Raw genomic sequence first — 17,143 nt, forward strand, 5'->3', positions numbered from 1 at the left:
CTTCCTTCCTTCCTTCCTTCCTTCCTTCCTTCCTTCCTTCCTTCCTTCCTTCCTTCCTTCCCTCCTTTCCTTTCTCTTCCTTTTCTTTCCTTTTCTCTTCCTTCCTTCCTACCTCCTTCCCTCCCTCTCTCTTATAACAAATAACTATATAGTCAAGTAGGTCACCATATTCTTCCTTCTCTTCTGAGCTCCAGACTTCAACACCTGAATGCCTCTCCCTCCCTGCTTCTCAAACTCAACACCTTCAAAACTTAGCCCTAATAAACCTACTTTTTCTCCTGACTTTCCAGTTTATAGTACCCACCATTCACCTAGCCCCCCATGTCCATCCTGCCCATCCAGGCTTTTTATTCTTCAGTCCACAAATGCAGGCAGATAGATCAGAATCTCTCTCCAAGGACATGGTCTCTAGGAGCTGCTGTGTTTGAAAATTTCCTCCCCCAAGAGACTGGTCTGATGTGGATGCTGGTCCTAGGACAAGAGATATGCAGTCCCTGGCTGGACTCCTCCTCACAGCCCCTCCAGCCCAGTAAGGCCCAATGAGAAGTGTACTCTGAGTTTCCAGGATCATTACCATGACAGGCAAAGAAGGCATTCACCTTCTCCAGGCAATCTGTCCTAATCTCACAGATAGTATAACCTCTCCCTTCTTGCAGCCTTCCATAGTACAGTCTCTTCTTCAATGCTCTCATCCCCACTAGAATGGGAGATCTACAGGACCATGGCTGAAGTAGACGTTTCCCCTCCCTGCCTTACTTTATCTAGTAAAGGAGCCTGTACTTCCTCCCAGATTTTGCCAATTCCTCCCTCCATTAAAGCAAATTCTCACCCCGGTGCCCCCAGAAGATGACCATCATACTAGCATAAGATCATAGATTTGGAACGCAAAGGACTTCAGAGGCCATCAGTTCCAACACCTTCATTTACTGATGAGGAAACAGAGGCCCGGAGAGGGCAAGGTTTTTGTCTAAGGTCACACAGGTACTAAGGGACTGAGCCTAGACTTCATTCGGGTCCAGTGATTTCAATTCAGGGCTCTTGCCATTACGCCATGCTGCCTGTCTTGAGTGAACATTTTTCATTACTTCGTGGTAAAGGAGGTTATGATGAGCCTTTAGTGGAACTCAGCCAGCTAGCCTGGTCTGTCCTGCACCATACCTGGAGCCTTGTCGGTACTGGAAATACTATCCATTGTTGGATGAGCTGCATACAGGGCTGGGAAGGCTTCCTGGAGGAGGTGAGTACTGAGCTAGGCTTTGAAAGAAGAGCAGGAATTAGAAAGGGGATAGAATGGTGACGGGGAGGCCTGGAAGGTACCTAGGAGATGGTCCAGCACAACTCCTTCCTTTTTATTACACCTGAAGGGCCCAGGGACAGAGCTGGGATCTCCACACTCTTTCCTCTACAGGACCCCCATTGGATATTTTGTTTCCTAGTGGGACTTTTTTTTTTCTTTTTTGGCTTTTTGGAGGGCAGTTGGAGTTAAGTGACTTGACCAAAGTCACATGGCTAGTGTGTCAAATGTCTGAGGTCGAATTTGAACTCAGGTCCTCCTGACAGCTGGGCCGGTGCTCTATTCACTGTGAGACTCTGAACTTTAGATGTAACTTGGTGCCACTTCTTCCATTTTACAGAAGGGGAAATGGAGGCTCAGAGACGTGAACGGAGCTGTCCAGAGCAGTAAGACAAATAACTGTTATAGCCAGAATTTCTACAGTTCTCCCTTAACCTGTTCGGATGTTCTTTCCACCGAGCTACATCCAAGACCCAACCCCCCCCCCCCTTTCCAATTCGGTCAAGGAAAAGCAGTGGCCGAGAGCCAGGGCAAGGGGAAGGCAGGTGAGGGAGAACAGACAATTACCTGGACAGGTGAGATCAAAGGGGATATCAGGCTGCTCTCTGGGGGCCCTCTCTTCACCCCACCCACTCCTTCCGCTGGAGGACCCCTCGGGTCAAATCGCAGCCACTGGACAAGCAGTCTGGGCATTCTGCCCAAACTGCCAGCCTTTCCCACTACCCCGGGGCCAAATTAGCTGCCAGCCCGGCGCCCCGGAGGCGGCTTTCAGAGGCCCCGCCCCGGCCCACAAAAGAGCCAATAGGGAGGGATCGATGCAAATGATCTACTAGATAGAACGTATGGGAGACCAGCAAGGGGGAGTGGCCTATCTCCTTCCCATCTCGGGAAACGTTTGGATTCATTGTGTTTAAAAAAAAAGAAAAGAAAAAGAAAGAAAGAAAAAGGGAAAAGAGAGAGAGCCATCCGCTCAGAAGGGGCACGCGCTCCCAGACAAATGCAAGGTACGGGGGCCGTGGCAGGGATGGAGGGACGCAGAGGCGCAGGAATAAAGTGAGCGCATACAGGATGAGAAGGAACCTGGCCAGGAGAGAGTGCACCACCTAGAATAATGCTCACTCCCCCCCAGTGAACTGAACGGATTTCTCCCGGGTGCCTTTCTAATAATTCATTGCAAATCCCAAGTCCTTTGCAAAGGCCGCTTAGCATCCAGGCTTGAGAGTGTGCAAAGCCCTTGAAAAAAAATTTTTTAATCTCGGCGGGGGTACGTGGTGTGGGGCCGGCTCTTGGGTGACCCGGGCATCCAGCTTCTTTATTCTCTCGGGAGAGGAGAGGACGGGGAGTGAGCGTTCTGCACGCAGCCCTTGACTAGGCGAGGAGGGCGGAGAGGACGAGCAGGGAGGGGAGGGCGAAAGGAAATGGCCTTCCAGTCTCTGAGATCGCCCAGTGGGGAGGAGGGGAGAGATGGCAAGGCAGATCCTGTTGGGGGAGGGGGGTGCGGGGAAGGGCCCCCAGGGAAGACATGCGCCCAGCTCCCCTTAGAGCATGCCCTGGCCCCTCCCAGTCACTGGCCAGATGCTCCCCCTGGGATCCTGGGGGAGGAGAGTCAGTCCTTGGCCCCCAGGCCCAAGAGCTTGCCCTGAAATTCGTCAGGGACTTGCTGGGGTTACGGAAAGAGTCTGCCTCTGGAGTCAGTAGAGATCTGGGCTGTAATCCTTCTGGCATCTACTGGCAAAGCGGTCCTGGGCAAGTCACAGACTCGAACTTGGAGAGCTGGAGGGCAGGAAGGGCGCATCCAGTCCGATTTCTTTATTTGGCAGAGAAGGAAACTGAGGCTGAGGTAGACGAAATGCCTTCGCGGGGCCACTCAGGTCAAGCAATAGAGTCGGATTAGAACTCAAGTCTTCCAAGCCCAACGACAATGCTCCTTCCTCTAATCCTTGCTCTGCTCCCTTCATAGGCTTGAGGGGAGTTCAGAGCCCTTGCAGGGCTATGGAAATGGAAATTATGCTTGTTGTTATTGACTGTAAATGCCCGGGCCAGCAGGGAGGCAGCCTTCCAGCCCTGGACCCAAAGCTTCCTTGTAGACCAAGGGACTAGTTTTGCCTGTGTTCTGCCAAGGGAGGGTTAACTGGGCTTTGGCGGGAGCCTGGGCTGCTCTGGATCTCCCGGGCCAACAGTGGGGCAGAGCTTTTCCCCATCCAGAGTGAGTCCCTCAGCCAGGCTCAGCTTGTGCCAGGAAGGGAAAGGGGCTTATAGAAAGGGGTTTATAAAGGTGAACTTCTTTGCTCTCGCTTGGTGTGACATGTGAGAGGCAGCCTGACACTGGAGAAAGACCTCAGGCTAGGGGCTCCGGAGGGCTGCCTGCTCACTCTGGGAGGTCCAAGATAATCTCATCAAGTCTCTGAAGAATTCCTGGGCTTCCTCTTGGGTCTGTTGGTCAAAGGCCCTGCCTCTGATAGAGATCTGGGATAACAGTGCAGAGGTGCCCAAGAGGATGGGCAGGAGGCTGCTGCTTGGGAAATTCATCTCTGGATCTGCCAGCCCTCTGTGTGACTATTGTGCCTCAGTTTCCTCCTGTGTGAAATGAAGGGGTTGGGGGGGGGTGGCTCTTAAATAATACCTAAGATTCCTCACAGCTCTAACTAATCTGTTCTAAAGCCCTCTCAGCTCTGAAACTCCCTGTTCTCAGACCCCTCCCAGCTTTGACATTCTATGTTCTAAGGTCCCTCCCAGACCTGACATTCCCTGTACTCAGACCCCTCGGGCCCCCCCCCCCCCCAGCTCTGACCTTGCATGTTCTAAAGTCTCTCCAGCACGGATCTCTGTTCTAAAGTTTCTTCAGGCTCTGATGATTCTGTAGAGGGCAGTTCTTTTCCACACTTCCAAAGGGACTCCAGATCCAAACAACCTCTACAAATCTGTCCATGCACAGGGATGGAAGGAAAGTCTTCACCTTTTTTCTGGACTGATCTGTGTGACTTCACACAATGTCTCTAGGGCCTGTTTCTTCCTCCCACAAAGCCATCCTCTGATTCCTCATCACAGCCCATCACAGAGGCTCCAGAAGCCTCTACTATCCAGGTGTAAGTGTTGGCTGATACTCTCAAGCTAGAACAGCTTGGAGTTGGGGCCTGGATTGTCTAAGGACCAACCTAGCTAAGTGTGGGAAGCCCTGCCCCACAGATAGCTGGCTCCCAAATGAAGATTTTCTTTCTTTTTTGCACATAGTCATTTGTGAAGCCATCTTCTAAATCATGGAGAGGCTATGATTGGCATTGGTGAGGATTATACCCTTGATGGTTCAATGAAAGACCTGGTGTGTGTGTGTGTGTGTGTGTGTGTGTGTGTACATGGGTCAATGGGAGGAGAGCTCTTGGGAGCAAACATATCTGACATCTGTCTTCTTTCCTATTGCATTTTAGGTGAGGTGACCACCAGTAAGGGGGGGGGCCATCTTGGGGGCCAGTCCTGGCTTGACCTTTTCCATGATGGAGAAGGTGACAGACAATGTCCCATGTGAGCACTTCGAGGCCAGTATGTTTGCAAAGAGTCACTGCCAAAATTGTCCTGAGGTCCAGAAGGCTTACCATGACTCCAGTGCATACCAGGTAAGCCAGCCATATCAAGTCAGACAGCTGAGAAGGATTGAGGATTGAGGACAGGGAACAGGGGCAGATGACTGAGTCAAAGGACCTGGATTCAAGCCTGGATCTATCATCTATGCACAATGTGACCTTCTCCAACTTGAGTTTTCTTACCTGAGAAAGGGGTGGAAATCTGGAAAGTTAAACTGGATGATCACAAAAGCTTGAAAAACCAATTAGAAAGCACCCCGGAGGTCATGCAGTGCACCCCCACTCCCTACCCCCAAATGCAAGGTCTTCGAAGGTGCAGTCTTTGCATCACCAGGCTCTGCCCAATGCCAGCACACAGTAGGTACTCTAAAAGCATGTGATTGACTGGGTGAGTGATTGACCCCAAACCCCTTCTAAAACATCTCGGTCTCCATTCCATCGATACCATGAGCTGTCTGTGACAGGGGAGTGGTCCATGCCCATGAAGCTTGCCAAAGCCAGCTGGCCACTGCCTGGGGCAAGAACCCGGAACTTTGGCACCATGACTCTCTGGGCTCCAACCCAGGGGGTGTCAAACATTTAAAAGTCATGGAACTTTCATGGTTTTTGTTTTCAAATAGATTGAAAGAACCTGGAGCAGGGCACCGAGTGTAGAGAGTGCCCAAGGCTCTCTCTGCTGGTGCTTGTGGTCACACTTGGGAACTGATGTGCAAGTTTAAAGCAAATGAAGAAGAGAAATCCATCCAATTCAAGGAAAAATAGTTTCAGAGAAATTTTGAAGGGAAAGAAATTGGTGCTTTTTACAAGGACACAGCTCTGTGTAGGGAGTTTCTTCAAAGCTTGGGAAGCATCAAGAGAATACTCAGGTGGTTCTAGGGAATCCCAGTGAACTGGGAGGGAGCTTAGAACAGGGAATGGCATCCTTGTAAGATGCCATGGAACCCCAGTCAGCTCCCATGGAATCCTGGCCAGGTGTATAGGACTCTAGGGACTCAGACATTTAAACACAACAGACCTTTTATTAAGCACCTTCTACAGAGGTATAAGGCCCTGTGCTCTAAGCCAGGGATACTGAGATTTAAAAAATGACTCAACCCTGCCAGCACAGACATACATAAGCATCATAGAAAGTAGAGAGGTATTTGGGGAATGGAAGAATTCCACCAATGGGCTCGAGGGAAATTTCAGCAGAAGAGAGAGGTGGGAATCAGGAAATCTACCCAGAGGGGGTGACATTCCATTGGCATTCTGAGAGCTTCAGCTGTGGAGGAGGGCTCACTCCGGCTAGGGGGATGACCCAGGCACATGCTTGAAGGAAGGAAGTGGCCAGCTGAGGTTAGGAAATGTCAACTGATTGGAGGTGGGGCAAAAAGAACAAGCTTCCATGGAACTCTAGGATCTAAGGCCAGCTTGAGAAATCCTACTCTAACACTCTGGGCCACTAGACCACAAAAGGAGATTTAGGAACAGAGCATGGAGGGGAAACTGAGTCTACCTGCATCATGGGGCTGCCCAGGTAGCAGTGGCTGTCACTGGCAAATCTGGGGTTCCCTGAGTAGGAGGTTGAATGGAGATATATGAAGGTGCCTCAGAAGTCAGCTTCTCTTGGGGAACTAGGTCATGGCCCCAGAAGAAGGGATTTGGGTTGCTCATATGAGGGGAGGGAAGGGAAATGAGGAGACAGGAAGGCTGGGGTGCCAAATCAGTGAGAGAGAACTGAAGGTCAGGTTGGGTGTGACTTGGGGGAGAGCAGAGGAAGAACACAAAAGAGGCAGTAAGTACCATGGGTGAAAAAAAGGCCACATAGCCAGCCCAAGCTGGGTGACCGGTGCCTCTGGCTAACCTCCCCTCTGGCCTCTGGGGACAGCCTCTACCCAGTGACCCCCCTCTGACTTTGATATGGCTCCGCTTAGGACGGACTATCCCCAAGCCTAGGCCCTTGTCCCTTCCTCCCCACACTAGGGAGACTATAGCGGGTCCCAGAGAGCTGGCTCCCTGGGGCTCTAGTGAATGTCATCCGTGGGGGCCTAGGGCCCTGTGGCTCCTTCGGGAGAACAGAGCGGAGGGGACAGTCCGACATTGTCCTCTTTTTCGGGTCAGGCCCTCTCACTGCCTCGAAGTTCCACCCTGGGGAGGCCGGTGGATCCGAGCCCTTTGAGTACCGGGCTTTGTCCCCATGGGGAGCTGCAATGTGTGTGTGTATCCCTCGGCCCCTCTCCCTGCTCCCTGGGGCCCTCAGCGGAGCTCGGCAGGTGTCAAGTTCCGGCGGTTTCATTTGCGGCATTGTTCTTGGCCCGGCTCCGGCTTATGAAAGAGTAATGAGGGCCCCTCACTCCCTCCTGGCCAGCCCCTCTAGGGTTACTGCTGCCTCTGTTGGGGCTGGAAGTCAGGGCCTCCGTGTGGGGGCCTGAGCATTTCGCCCCCCGGGGGGACAAGGGTGCTGACAGCCGCCCTGCCCGGAGCCCTAGGCCCATCTTCACCACCAAGGTAACCAGAGAAGGGGCGGGGCAGGGGATGGGCGGCACTGGGAGGCCCGCTCTTCCCCCACTCCTCAAGGGCTTGGGACGAGATGGGAGAGCTGGGGGGGGGGGGGGCACTAACTGGAGATGAACGATGGTTTCCCCTGGCTGAGCCCAGAGTGGCCACACCTCAGGCATGGCCCTGCCCAGTCCTGAGGATAGGAGAAAACTGGACAGGAGAGCAGAGGAGGCCCTACGGTCAGGCCTCATCCTCAGGCTTCCATAAGGTGTCCTGTCCTGTCAACCCCTCCCCATCCCAGAGTTCCCCTTTCCTCTCATCTTCTTCCATGTTTCTCTTCTGTCTTAGCCCTGGTTCCTTAATATTTCCTCTACTGCTAATTTCCGGGAATGCCCTTTGGCCCGTCATCAGTCACCACTGGTTTACATTTCTCTGTTAAACTAGAGCGGGGATTCTCAGCCTGGGCTTTCTATTTCAATATCATTGGTTTCCCCTGTCATCCTATGTGATTAATGCTCTTAAAACATAGTCCTGTGAAGGACCGGGACGCAGAAAGGGTTAAGAACTCCCAGACTAGTTCTTAACACATCTGTGTTCTAACATTCTACGTCCTCAGACCCCTTCTGGCTCTGGAAACATAATGTTTTGACTTTCTATGTGCTAAGATCCCTCCAGTTTCAACAGAAGGATTTACATGTTGGTGCTCTGGGCCCTCGGAGTCTGTGTTCTAAGATTCCTTGTTTTCACAGTTTACCTTCTAACATTCTATGACGTCAACTCTGCCCTTCTAAGTTCTTGAGTCTCTCCCAGCTCTAACACTCTACATTTTGGGGTTCCCCCCAGCTCTGACGCTCTGTGTTCTAAAGTCCCTCCTAACTGATATTTATGTTCTAAGATACCCTCCCAGTTCTGATTTATTAGTATATATCGTATGTATTCATTATTATTTTATTTTTTGTTAGTACATATTCTATGTACTAATACTCTATGTTCTAAGGGCCCTCCCAGCTCTGATTATCTATGTTCTAAGGTCCTGGTCAGTTTAATATTCTAAGGTTCCCCTCTGCCCAACCTGAGTTCTGATACTCCACGTCCTAAGAGACTTCCTGGTTCTGACATCCTATATTCTAACATTGTATTTTCTGAGGTCTCTTTTAGCTTTGATGTTCTACGTTACTAAAATTTTGTTTTGAAAGTACCTCTCAGCTCTGACATTCCCTGGTCTAAGGTCCTCCTCACCTCTGACATTGCCTGTTCCAAAGCCATCTCAGCTCTGATATTCCATATTCTAAAATCCCTCCTAGCTCTGACATTCCTTAGTCTATGTCCCTTCCTAGCCCTGATATTCCCTGTTCTAAACTCCCCCCCAGCTCTGACATTCCTGTTCTAAGCTCCCTCTCAGCTCTGACATCCCCTGTTATAAGGCCCTTCCAGTCCTGACATTCCCTTCTAAGTGCCCTCCCAGTCCTGACATTCCCTGTTCTAAGATCCTTCTGGCATTCTGAAGTCCTATGAGCCTTCTTTTCCTTACTCCCTCCTGTCCTTATTCCTTGTCTCCCTTCTTTCTTCTCTTGCCGCTGCCCCCCCCAACACAAATACATCTCTCCACCCATAATGACAGTAGTGTATGTTACCAGGTACACTATAGGTATGTCACTGGGTAAGCCAACACCCTAACTTTGGAGGTGTAGGAGTCAGAGCCAGAGGGTACAATAGAGATCTTCCCATTTCACAGAGAGGGAAAGCAACTTTCTAAATGATGTCACACAGCCATTATCACACACACAGAATCTTATATTTGCCGCCTCAGAAGAATCCAAACCTCTCCTTTGGGTACCTGCCCTTCCACATCTCAGGAACTACCCCTCTCCTATCCTCTCTCCTTTCAGGAGCCAGGGAAACCCATAGGGGCCAAGGCTCCTTACTGTGATCTGCACCACCCCAAGGACACCCTCTGCATCCTGACCCCCAGCTGTGAATTGGTGGTGGCCACTGGCCCTGAGCAAAAGCCTGAGAGGTAGGTCCTGGTTCAGAGACCTACGTGTCACCTGGTCTGTGTGTGGGGGAAGGCAGGGGAGGGAACATGCTGCTGTTCCTGAGAAGCCTTAACCTGAACCCTTCCCCCAGCTGGCTGCTCTAGCCATGCCCTCACCCAAAGGGGACCAGGTAGCCCTGCTCTGTAGTCAGATTCCTGCCATCAAAGGAGTCATGCTTCTCCCCCACCTCTGCCACCACCCCCTGCTTCTTCCTCCTCTCCCACTCTTTTGGTGATATGCTGGCCACAGCCCTGGACTTGGGGTTCAAATCCTAGTATCTCCTTACTAACCCTAAGCTTTATCTATAGAATGGGGAGAATACTCTTGGTCTGCCCAGACTCTCGGTCGTGATGAGGATGCACATCTTGTAGACTCTATAATACTTTATACACCTAGAGATCCGTGATTTCCTCAGAGCGAATCTTCCCTTCCCCACCTTCACTGATCTTCTTCAAGAGTTGTGGCCAAAAAAATTCATTCTCTGGTGACAAATTCTAGAGGCATCTGGACAGCATGATAGAGTGGAGAGTTCCCTGACTTGGAGCCCAAAGGGTCTGTGTTCAAATCCTGCCTCAGACACTAGGCCAAGTATCTCATCCTCAGGTTTGTCAACTGAAAAAGGAGGGGAGATTGGATTTAGTGACCTTGGGTCCATTCCAGCTCCAGACTATGGTCCTCAATAAGCACATCTCAAGATGGCACTGAGCTTTTTCATCTGGGTGGGACCCTTCTGACTTGGTGTCCCGTTGGGTCTTTGGAGCCCAAGATCACCTCTCCTGATAAAGAGGCTTAGGTAAGGCTCCAAGACCTGAAGCAGAAGGGGATCTCAGAGGCCATCTTGTCCAAGCCCCTAATCTTACAGATGGGGAAACTGAGGCCCAGAGAAGTCATAGGATCCTAGAGCGGGAAGGGGCTTCAGAGGTCATCTTGTCTCCGGAAGGGGAAAGGACCTGCTTAAGGTCACTCAGGTTATGTAGCCAATGGTCAAAGCAGAATTCAAATCCAGGTTCTTTGAGTGTAGAGTTAAATTATTTCTCTCACACCTGCCTGTCTCCCTTATTATGGGTGTCACCCAATCAGTCTGTGGCATGGCTAAGCCTTTCCCCAGTGTGAGGGCATGTCCAGGTGCAAACTCTAGACAGCCAAGGTGTCTCGTACAACCCGTATCACATTTCTACGTTCTCCTTACCCAAGTTCACTGCATCAGACGGTCTCTCCCAGCTGCTCCCTTTGCCCCCTCCCTTGTAGGCCCCTCCTTTGGGTTCTTCTGCTGCCCAGCAGCCCCCAGGGAGGCCTCTGGAGGTATCGGATCCTTTCATTTTGGATTCTGGAAACACCACCATTGACCTTTCCTCAAAAGTGGAGGGTTTTATCTTCACACTCCCATCCCTCATCAATTCAATTGACCCCTCCCATAATTTCTTTCCCTTTCTAGATTTTGAAAGCTCCTCCTAAAAAAAAAAATTTTTTAAACACTTTTATGATAGATTATTTTAACACCATACTCATTTTTTTTTTTTCTGGAGGGCAATTGGGATTAAGTGACTTGCCCAAGGCCACATGGCTAGTTTTTGCGTGTGTGTTAAGTGTCTGAGGCTAGATTCCAACCCAGGTTCTCCTGACTCCAGGGCCGGTGCTCTATTCACTGTGCCACCTAGCCATCCCTTCCACACTCATTTCTATTGATCAAAGAGAAAGACAGTTAAAGCAAAACCAGTGGGCCTAGCCCCCACACCTGTCTGGGCAACATTCTCCATCCAGTCTCCCCACCCCCCCCAAAAAAAGTGAGGTGCATTCATGGGCCTTTATCCGGAATAAGGTCATTTACTGCATTTAATCTGGGATCAGCTGCTGTTAAATAGTGCTTTCCCTTACCATTGTGGTCCCACAATAGCCTTCTCTTGATTCTGCTGACTTTCCCTCTTTCTGAATTCCTTGCAGCCCTTATTTCTTATGAGGTTGTTGAATTCCATTCCATTGTGGTTCACACAATTTGTCTAGGAATTCCCAACTGATGGGCATCCACTAGGTTTCCAGTTTTGGGGGCCTGTGTTTTTTGTGGGGGCTCCATCAGGGACCTTACCTTCTATCTCTGACCTCCAGGGCGTATGTACCCAGCAGGAAGATTCCTGGGTTGGAGTCACAGTTTGGTGACTTTTCTCGAATAATTCCCAGTTGTGCAGAATGTTGGGCCGATGGGCATCTCTACCAGCAGCACACAGGCCAGACTTCCAGGAGGCCCTCCAGGGTTGACTATTTCCATATTTTATCATCTCGTGGGGCTTTGTGGGGATTTCCTAGGACTAGCTTTCCCCAGGTCCATCTTTTCATATGGTTATTAATGGTTTGCTATTCTTCTTTGGAAAACTGTTGCTGTCCTTGGCCACATATCTGTTGGAAGCTTTCTTGGGCTTAGGCATTTTGTGGATTCCATAGATATATGGATAAAGTCATCAGATCATAGACTTAGACCTGAAAAGTGACCTCAGAGGTCACCCAGACTAACCCCCTCATTAAAGAAAGTTTATGATTAATAGAGGAAGATAATACAGAAAAGGGAACGGAAAAGAGAGGGAAGGTACCCATATCAGGGCATGGTAGGTCAGAGTTGGATCCTAGCTGGGAAGGGAATAAAGTGGAACCGGCTTGGCCCCACCCCCCAAAATGTAGAACCCTATGGAAATCTCTAATGGGAAAAGGGGAATGGCATGGAGGAGGAGTGAGAAGACAGATGAATCAGGGTGGCAAAGTCCCCCATGGGTCAGAAACTACTGATATAGGAGGATAAATATAAGTATATGTAGGTGGCAGAGTGGATGGAGAGTTGAGACTTGGAGTCAGAAAGACCCGAGTTCGAATCCTGCCTCAGACATTTATAAGGTTGGGGACCCTGGGCAAGTCCTTTCACCTTTCTCAGCCTCAATTTCTTCATTTGTAAAATGGGAGTAATCATGCCACCTACCTCCAGGGTGATTGTTAGGAGCAGATGAGATAAAGTGCTTCAAAAACTCTAAAGTTTTAACAGAAAGATCAGCTACTAAGTGAGGGAGTGTTAAAGGCAAAGCTCTCTGGCCCTAGGGAGTCCCCACTAACTTTTTTTTAATGGGGACAGTTGGGTGGCACAGTGGAGAAAGCACTTGGCCCTGGAGTCAAGAGGACCTGAGTTCAAATCTAGTCTCAGATATTAGCTATGTGACCCTGGGCAAGTCACTTAACCCTGACTGCCTTAAAAACAAAAAACCAAGAACTATCTGGGGGAGAAAATGAGCTGGTGATCAAATTTTTTTTTTTTGCTTTTTGTAGGGCAATTGGGGTTAAGTGACTTGCCCAAGGTCACAGCTAGTAAGTGTTAAGTGTCTGAGGCTGGATTTGAACTCAGGTTCTCTTCACTCCAGGGCTGGTGCTCTATTCACTGCACCACCTAGCCTCCCCAGATCAATGTTTTAAAAAAAGAGTTTACTTGTTATCTTTTGTGTTTCCATCACCTTGATTTCTCCCTCTCCCAGAGAGCCATCACCTAGAATGAAGTTTTTTTTTCTTTGAAGAAGGAAGAAGACTAGGAAAAAAAAGTGTCAGCGAACCCTTTCAAGTTTCACTATTCTGTTTTAAATAGTCCTACCTGCCCCCACTGGAGAAGAGACAGAATACTAGATTTCAAGCCTGCAAACCCCTGCAACTTCTTCTAGCTCCTTGGCCATGGGCACAGCCCTGGAGCCTCAGTTTCCTCATCTGTCAGATGGGAGCAGTAGGGAGGGTGCTCCCCAGCTCACTGGGTTTGTTGTCGGGCAAAAGGCCATTATCCCAATTGTCTCTCATCTGAGTTCCACGGTGATGTAATAAGGTAGTACAAACAATGTCATTGTCACCCCCATTTTGCAGATGAGGAAACCGGGGTTCAGAAATTGGGGTTGTTTTGTGTATATCTGTGTAACCCACAGATTTCAGTTCCTCCCAGTTCACCATCTCTTTTTGAGAAGGGAAGAGGCCACAGGATCAGATTTAGAACTGGAAGGGAACCATTGAATCATTTTGCTGATGAGAAAATTGAGATCTAGAGAAATAAAGGGATTTGCTCAGTCACACAGCTATTAAGTGACTAAGGTGAGATTTGAACTTGGGTCTTTCTAACACCAAGTCTGTTGCCCTATGCCTTATACACAGTGCCTTTCATGTCTTGCAGTAGCTATTGTATCTGTCTTCTCTAGTCTCGGGGTTCCAGCAGAGTGTCCCTCAGCAGAGAGCCCTGCAGCCCAGCCTGAGGGCCAAGAGATCGGGGATGGGGTGCTCTACCTAGAGAGTCTGACCAGCCCAGAGTTAAGAAACTCTTCAGAGGACAGCCAAGCCAGTGGAGCCACTGCCAGCACCAGCCCTGACCACAGCCCAGGCACCCACTGTCCTGATGATACCAGCACCCCAGACACTGCGGTGAGAAGGGGCAGGGGGTGACTGGGGGTACATGGTGGCTAGCTCCTGTGTCCCTCCCATCAGATCACCCAGGCCCAGCCTGACCTGGTGGACAGAGCCCTGGGCTTGGAGCCAGGGGATCTGGGGAGAAACCAGAACTCTGTCAGCTGTGTGACCATGGGCAAATCAGTTACCCTCTCTGAGTCTCCTCATCTGTAAAATAGGAATGATTGAGAAACATTGTGATAGACTGGACAAAGGGGAGAGGGGAGAGGAGGTTGGGGGCTTGGAGTTAGGAAGATGCCAGCTCAAGTTCCTTCAGTGACACCTACTGCCTTCAGGACCATGAGCATTAACCTCTCAGTGCCCAAAGGTAACTCAAGTTCCCAAGGAGGGGGTGATCTGCATGGGGAGAAGGAATTTCCTCACCCAGGAGTCCTCTATCCTAGTGAAATCACAGGACCTGGGCATAAGAACGGTTTTGCACTACCGCGTTATGGGGTTTGGTGAAGGTAGAAGGAGATGAGAAATGTAGACATGCTTTGAAAGATGCTCTAGAAACATGAGCTCTTGGCTGAATCCCAGAGCCAATGGGGCTAGCCTGATGGGTTCCCCTGCCTCCAGCCAGGGTCATTCTCCGGGCGAGTCTGTCTGGTTCCCTTTGGCTTTGAACCCTGCTTTTCAAATCAGAGGCTCTCTCTGGTACACAGACAAGACTTTCTGCTCACACTCTTGTCTGTAGACTGGAATGGAGTTGGAGGCAGCAGCAGCAGGGATCTGAAACCTCTGCCAGAACTTGCTCCTGTGGGCTTCTGGGGAATCACAGAAGGGACTTAGAGAATCTTAGGATCATTCATCTAGAGCAGGAAGGGACCTCAGAGGCCATCTAGTACAACCCCCTCATTTTATAGATGGGGAAACTGAGGCCCAGAGAGTGACTAGCCCAAGGTCAAAAGGGGAGTTGGATTGGACTTGGGTCTGAGCTCCTTCACATGAGGCAATCTTCAAGAGGCACCTAGGGTTGGCCTCCTGGTAGCTACTTTTGCCTCTGCCTTTTTTTTTCTTCCAAGGACATATAAGCATCAAGAGGCCTCCATGACTCAAATCTGATTTATGAGAGAAAGTCAAATGACCATCTTTTTATTAATTATTCATTAGTAATAATTAATAAAATGATTAATTATCCCGAAAAAAAGACTAGGAATTTCTTTCCAGCTAATCATTACTTGTTAATTTGATTATTTTTTGTAACCAGGTTTATGTTTTTATTTAATTTTTTAGCTTTTTAATTTAGATTGGTATTTCTTGTTTTTATATCATCTTTATTTATGAATATACCCCCTCCTGCATCTACTACCCACCAAGTCATACCTTGTTAAAAAGCAAAACCAACCAAAACATCACTTGAATGTCCACCCCTGTGAAGGATCATGGAGTCCTTAAATCTTTTAAGTACAACACCTTCATTTTACAGATGAGGGAACTGAGGCACAGAGAGGTTAAGCCACTTGTCCCAAGTCACACAGTTAAATACCAGGGATGGGATTTGAACCTCGGTCTTTCTGATTCTAAGCCCAGATTCTAACCACAGCTCTAGCCACTGTGCTACACTGTTCTGAGAGGGAAACACATGTTCTCATCCCTTCTTAACACTCCATGAGCCTCAAACCCCTAACTTAGGCACTATTCCCTGACCCCATAAGAATCTGGAATCAGGACCCCTGCCCAATTCCTCATCCCTTATGCCCACACAGGACTTGGATGCTGTTGAATGGCCCAGTAAGCCCTGCGGCTCGGACCAGCTCGTCATGATGTTTGCCAGGCATCAGGAGCATGCACAAGCTGCCAATCCCCGGAGGGCCCCATCCTCAGTTTCCAGGGTGGCAGCCACAGGGGATACTCTGGGACCCAGGAGAGAAGGTAAGTGCTCCTTCTGTCTCAGGCTCAGGGGATCCTTCTGGGAATGGGGAGATGCTGAAGTACCTTTCTGGACAGGGGAGAGTTATAGGATTCCAGCTTGGGTGGGTGGTTCTATATCAAGAATGGAAATCTGAGGTCTGAGGGGCACAGAATCTTAGATCTGGGAAGGACGTCAGAAGCTGACAAGGCAGGAATCTCATGACATCATCTGTGACAAATGATCACTATGTCTTTGGGTTCTACGGGGTTTGTGGGGGGGGGGAATCACTAGCTCATATAGAACCAATGACAGAAAATGTCAGAGATGGGAGGGGCCTCAGAATAGGGAAGGTCAAAGGTTGGAGGGCCTTTGGAACAGAGAATGTCAGTACAATGCCTTATCCAAAGAACCTTCCAGCTCTGCCATTCTCTGTTCTAAGGTCTTTTTCTCCTCCAAATCCTATGATCCTGATATAGGAGCTTGTTTATAGATGTGGATAATACATGAAGGTAGTGAGCTCAGGTCACCCTCACCTGCTAACATGGAAGAACCATGTTCCAGTCTCTGACCTCCCCAGATATCATCTCAAGGTCTCCAGTGGCTCCAGCATGAACTAGTGAGGCTTTTCACTGAGAACACACCAGGGTAAAAGGTGTTAGCCCATCAATGATGCAACCCAGTGCCTCACCTTGTGGTACCTTTGGTCTTCCAGTGTCCCCCCTCTTTTCTTTCCAGATTCTAGTCATGGGAACCAGAGTTCCAGGGAGAGCCAGTCTAAGTCTCGTGGGGAGAGTGGTTACTTCTCCTTGGAAAGGAACAAGTTGGATTCAGCCCAGGCCTCCCAAAGTCTACAAAGTGGACTTAGAAGTACATCACGGAACCCTGGGCCTGCAAAATCCACATACCATGACATACCCCAGGCCTCATCTCTCCAGCGATCCACCCAACGGGACACTACTAGATCCTCTTCTCCCCATCGATCCACCCAACGGGACCCTACCAGATCCTCTTCTCCCCATCGATCTACCCAACGGAACACTACCAGATCCTCTTCTCCCCATCGATCCCAACGGGACACTACCAGAGCCTCATGTCCCCATCAATATTCCCAACGGGACACTACCAGGTCTTCTTCTCCCCATCAATCCACCCAACGGGACACCACCAGGGCCTCATCTCCCCATCAGTCCACACAAAGGGACACTACCAGATCCTCTTCTCCCCATCTATCCCAACGGGATACTACCAGGTCTTCATCTCCCCATCGATCTACCCAACGGGACACTACCAGGTCTTCTTCTCCCCATCGATCCACCCAACGGGACACTACCAGGGCCTTATCTCCTCATCGATCCCAACGGGACACTACCAGGTCCTCTTCTCCCCATCGATCCCAACGGGACACTACCAGGTCCTCTTCTCCCCATCGATCCCAACGGGACACCACCAGGTC

General features: G+C 49.8%; 1 protein-coding gene across 1 annotated transcript in view; it reads left to right on the top strand.

The window, feature by feature from the left end:
• Window positions 1–2,164: 2,164 nt before the first annotated feature.
• Window positions 2,165–17,143, top strand: part of TRIOBP (TRIO and F-actin binding protein) — a 72,439-nt gene continuing 57,460 nt past the window's right edge. The window contains exons 1-6 of the mRNA XM_069082111.1: window positions 2,165–2,298; window positions 4,725–4,905; window positions 9,240–9,367; window positions 13,592–13,811; window positions 15,545–15,710; window positions 16,426–17,143. The exon at window positions 16,426–17,143 is cut by the window's right edge and continues 1,113 nt beyond it. Coding sequence (XP_068938212.1) covers window positions 4,783–4,905; window positions 9,240–9,367; window positions 13,592–13,811; window positions 15,545–15,710; window positions 16,426–17,143 — 1,355 coding nt within the window. The 5' untranslated portion in view covers window positions 2,165–2,298; window positions 4,725–4,782. The remainder of the gene's footprint in view (window positions 2,299–4,724; window positions 4,906–9,239; window positions 9,368–13,591; window positions 13,812–15,544; window positions 15,711–16,425) is intronic.

The sequence above is a fragment of the Petaurus breviceps genome, unplaced genomic scaffold, assembly GCF_028583685.1.
Source record: "Petaurus breviceps papuanus isolate PSGF00001 unplaced genomic scaffold, PetGlider_PUasm1.0 156, whole genome shotgun sequence".
Lineage (NCBI taxonomy): Eukaryota > Metazoa > Chordata > Mammalia > Diprotodontia > Petauridae > Petaurus > Petaurus breviceps.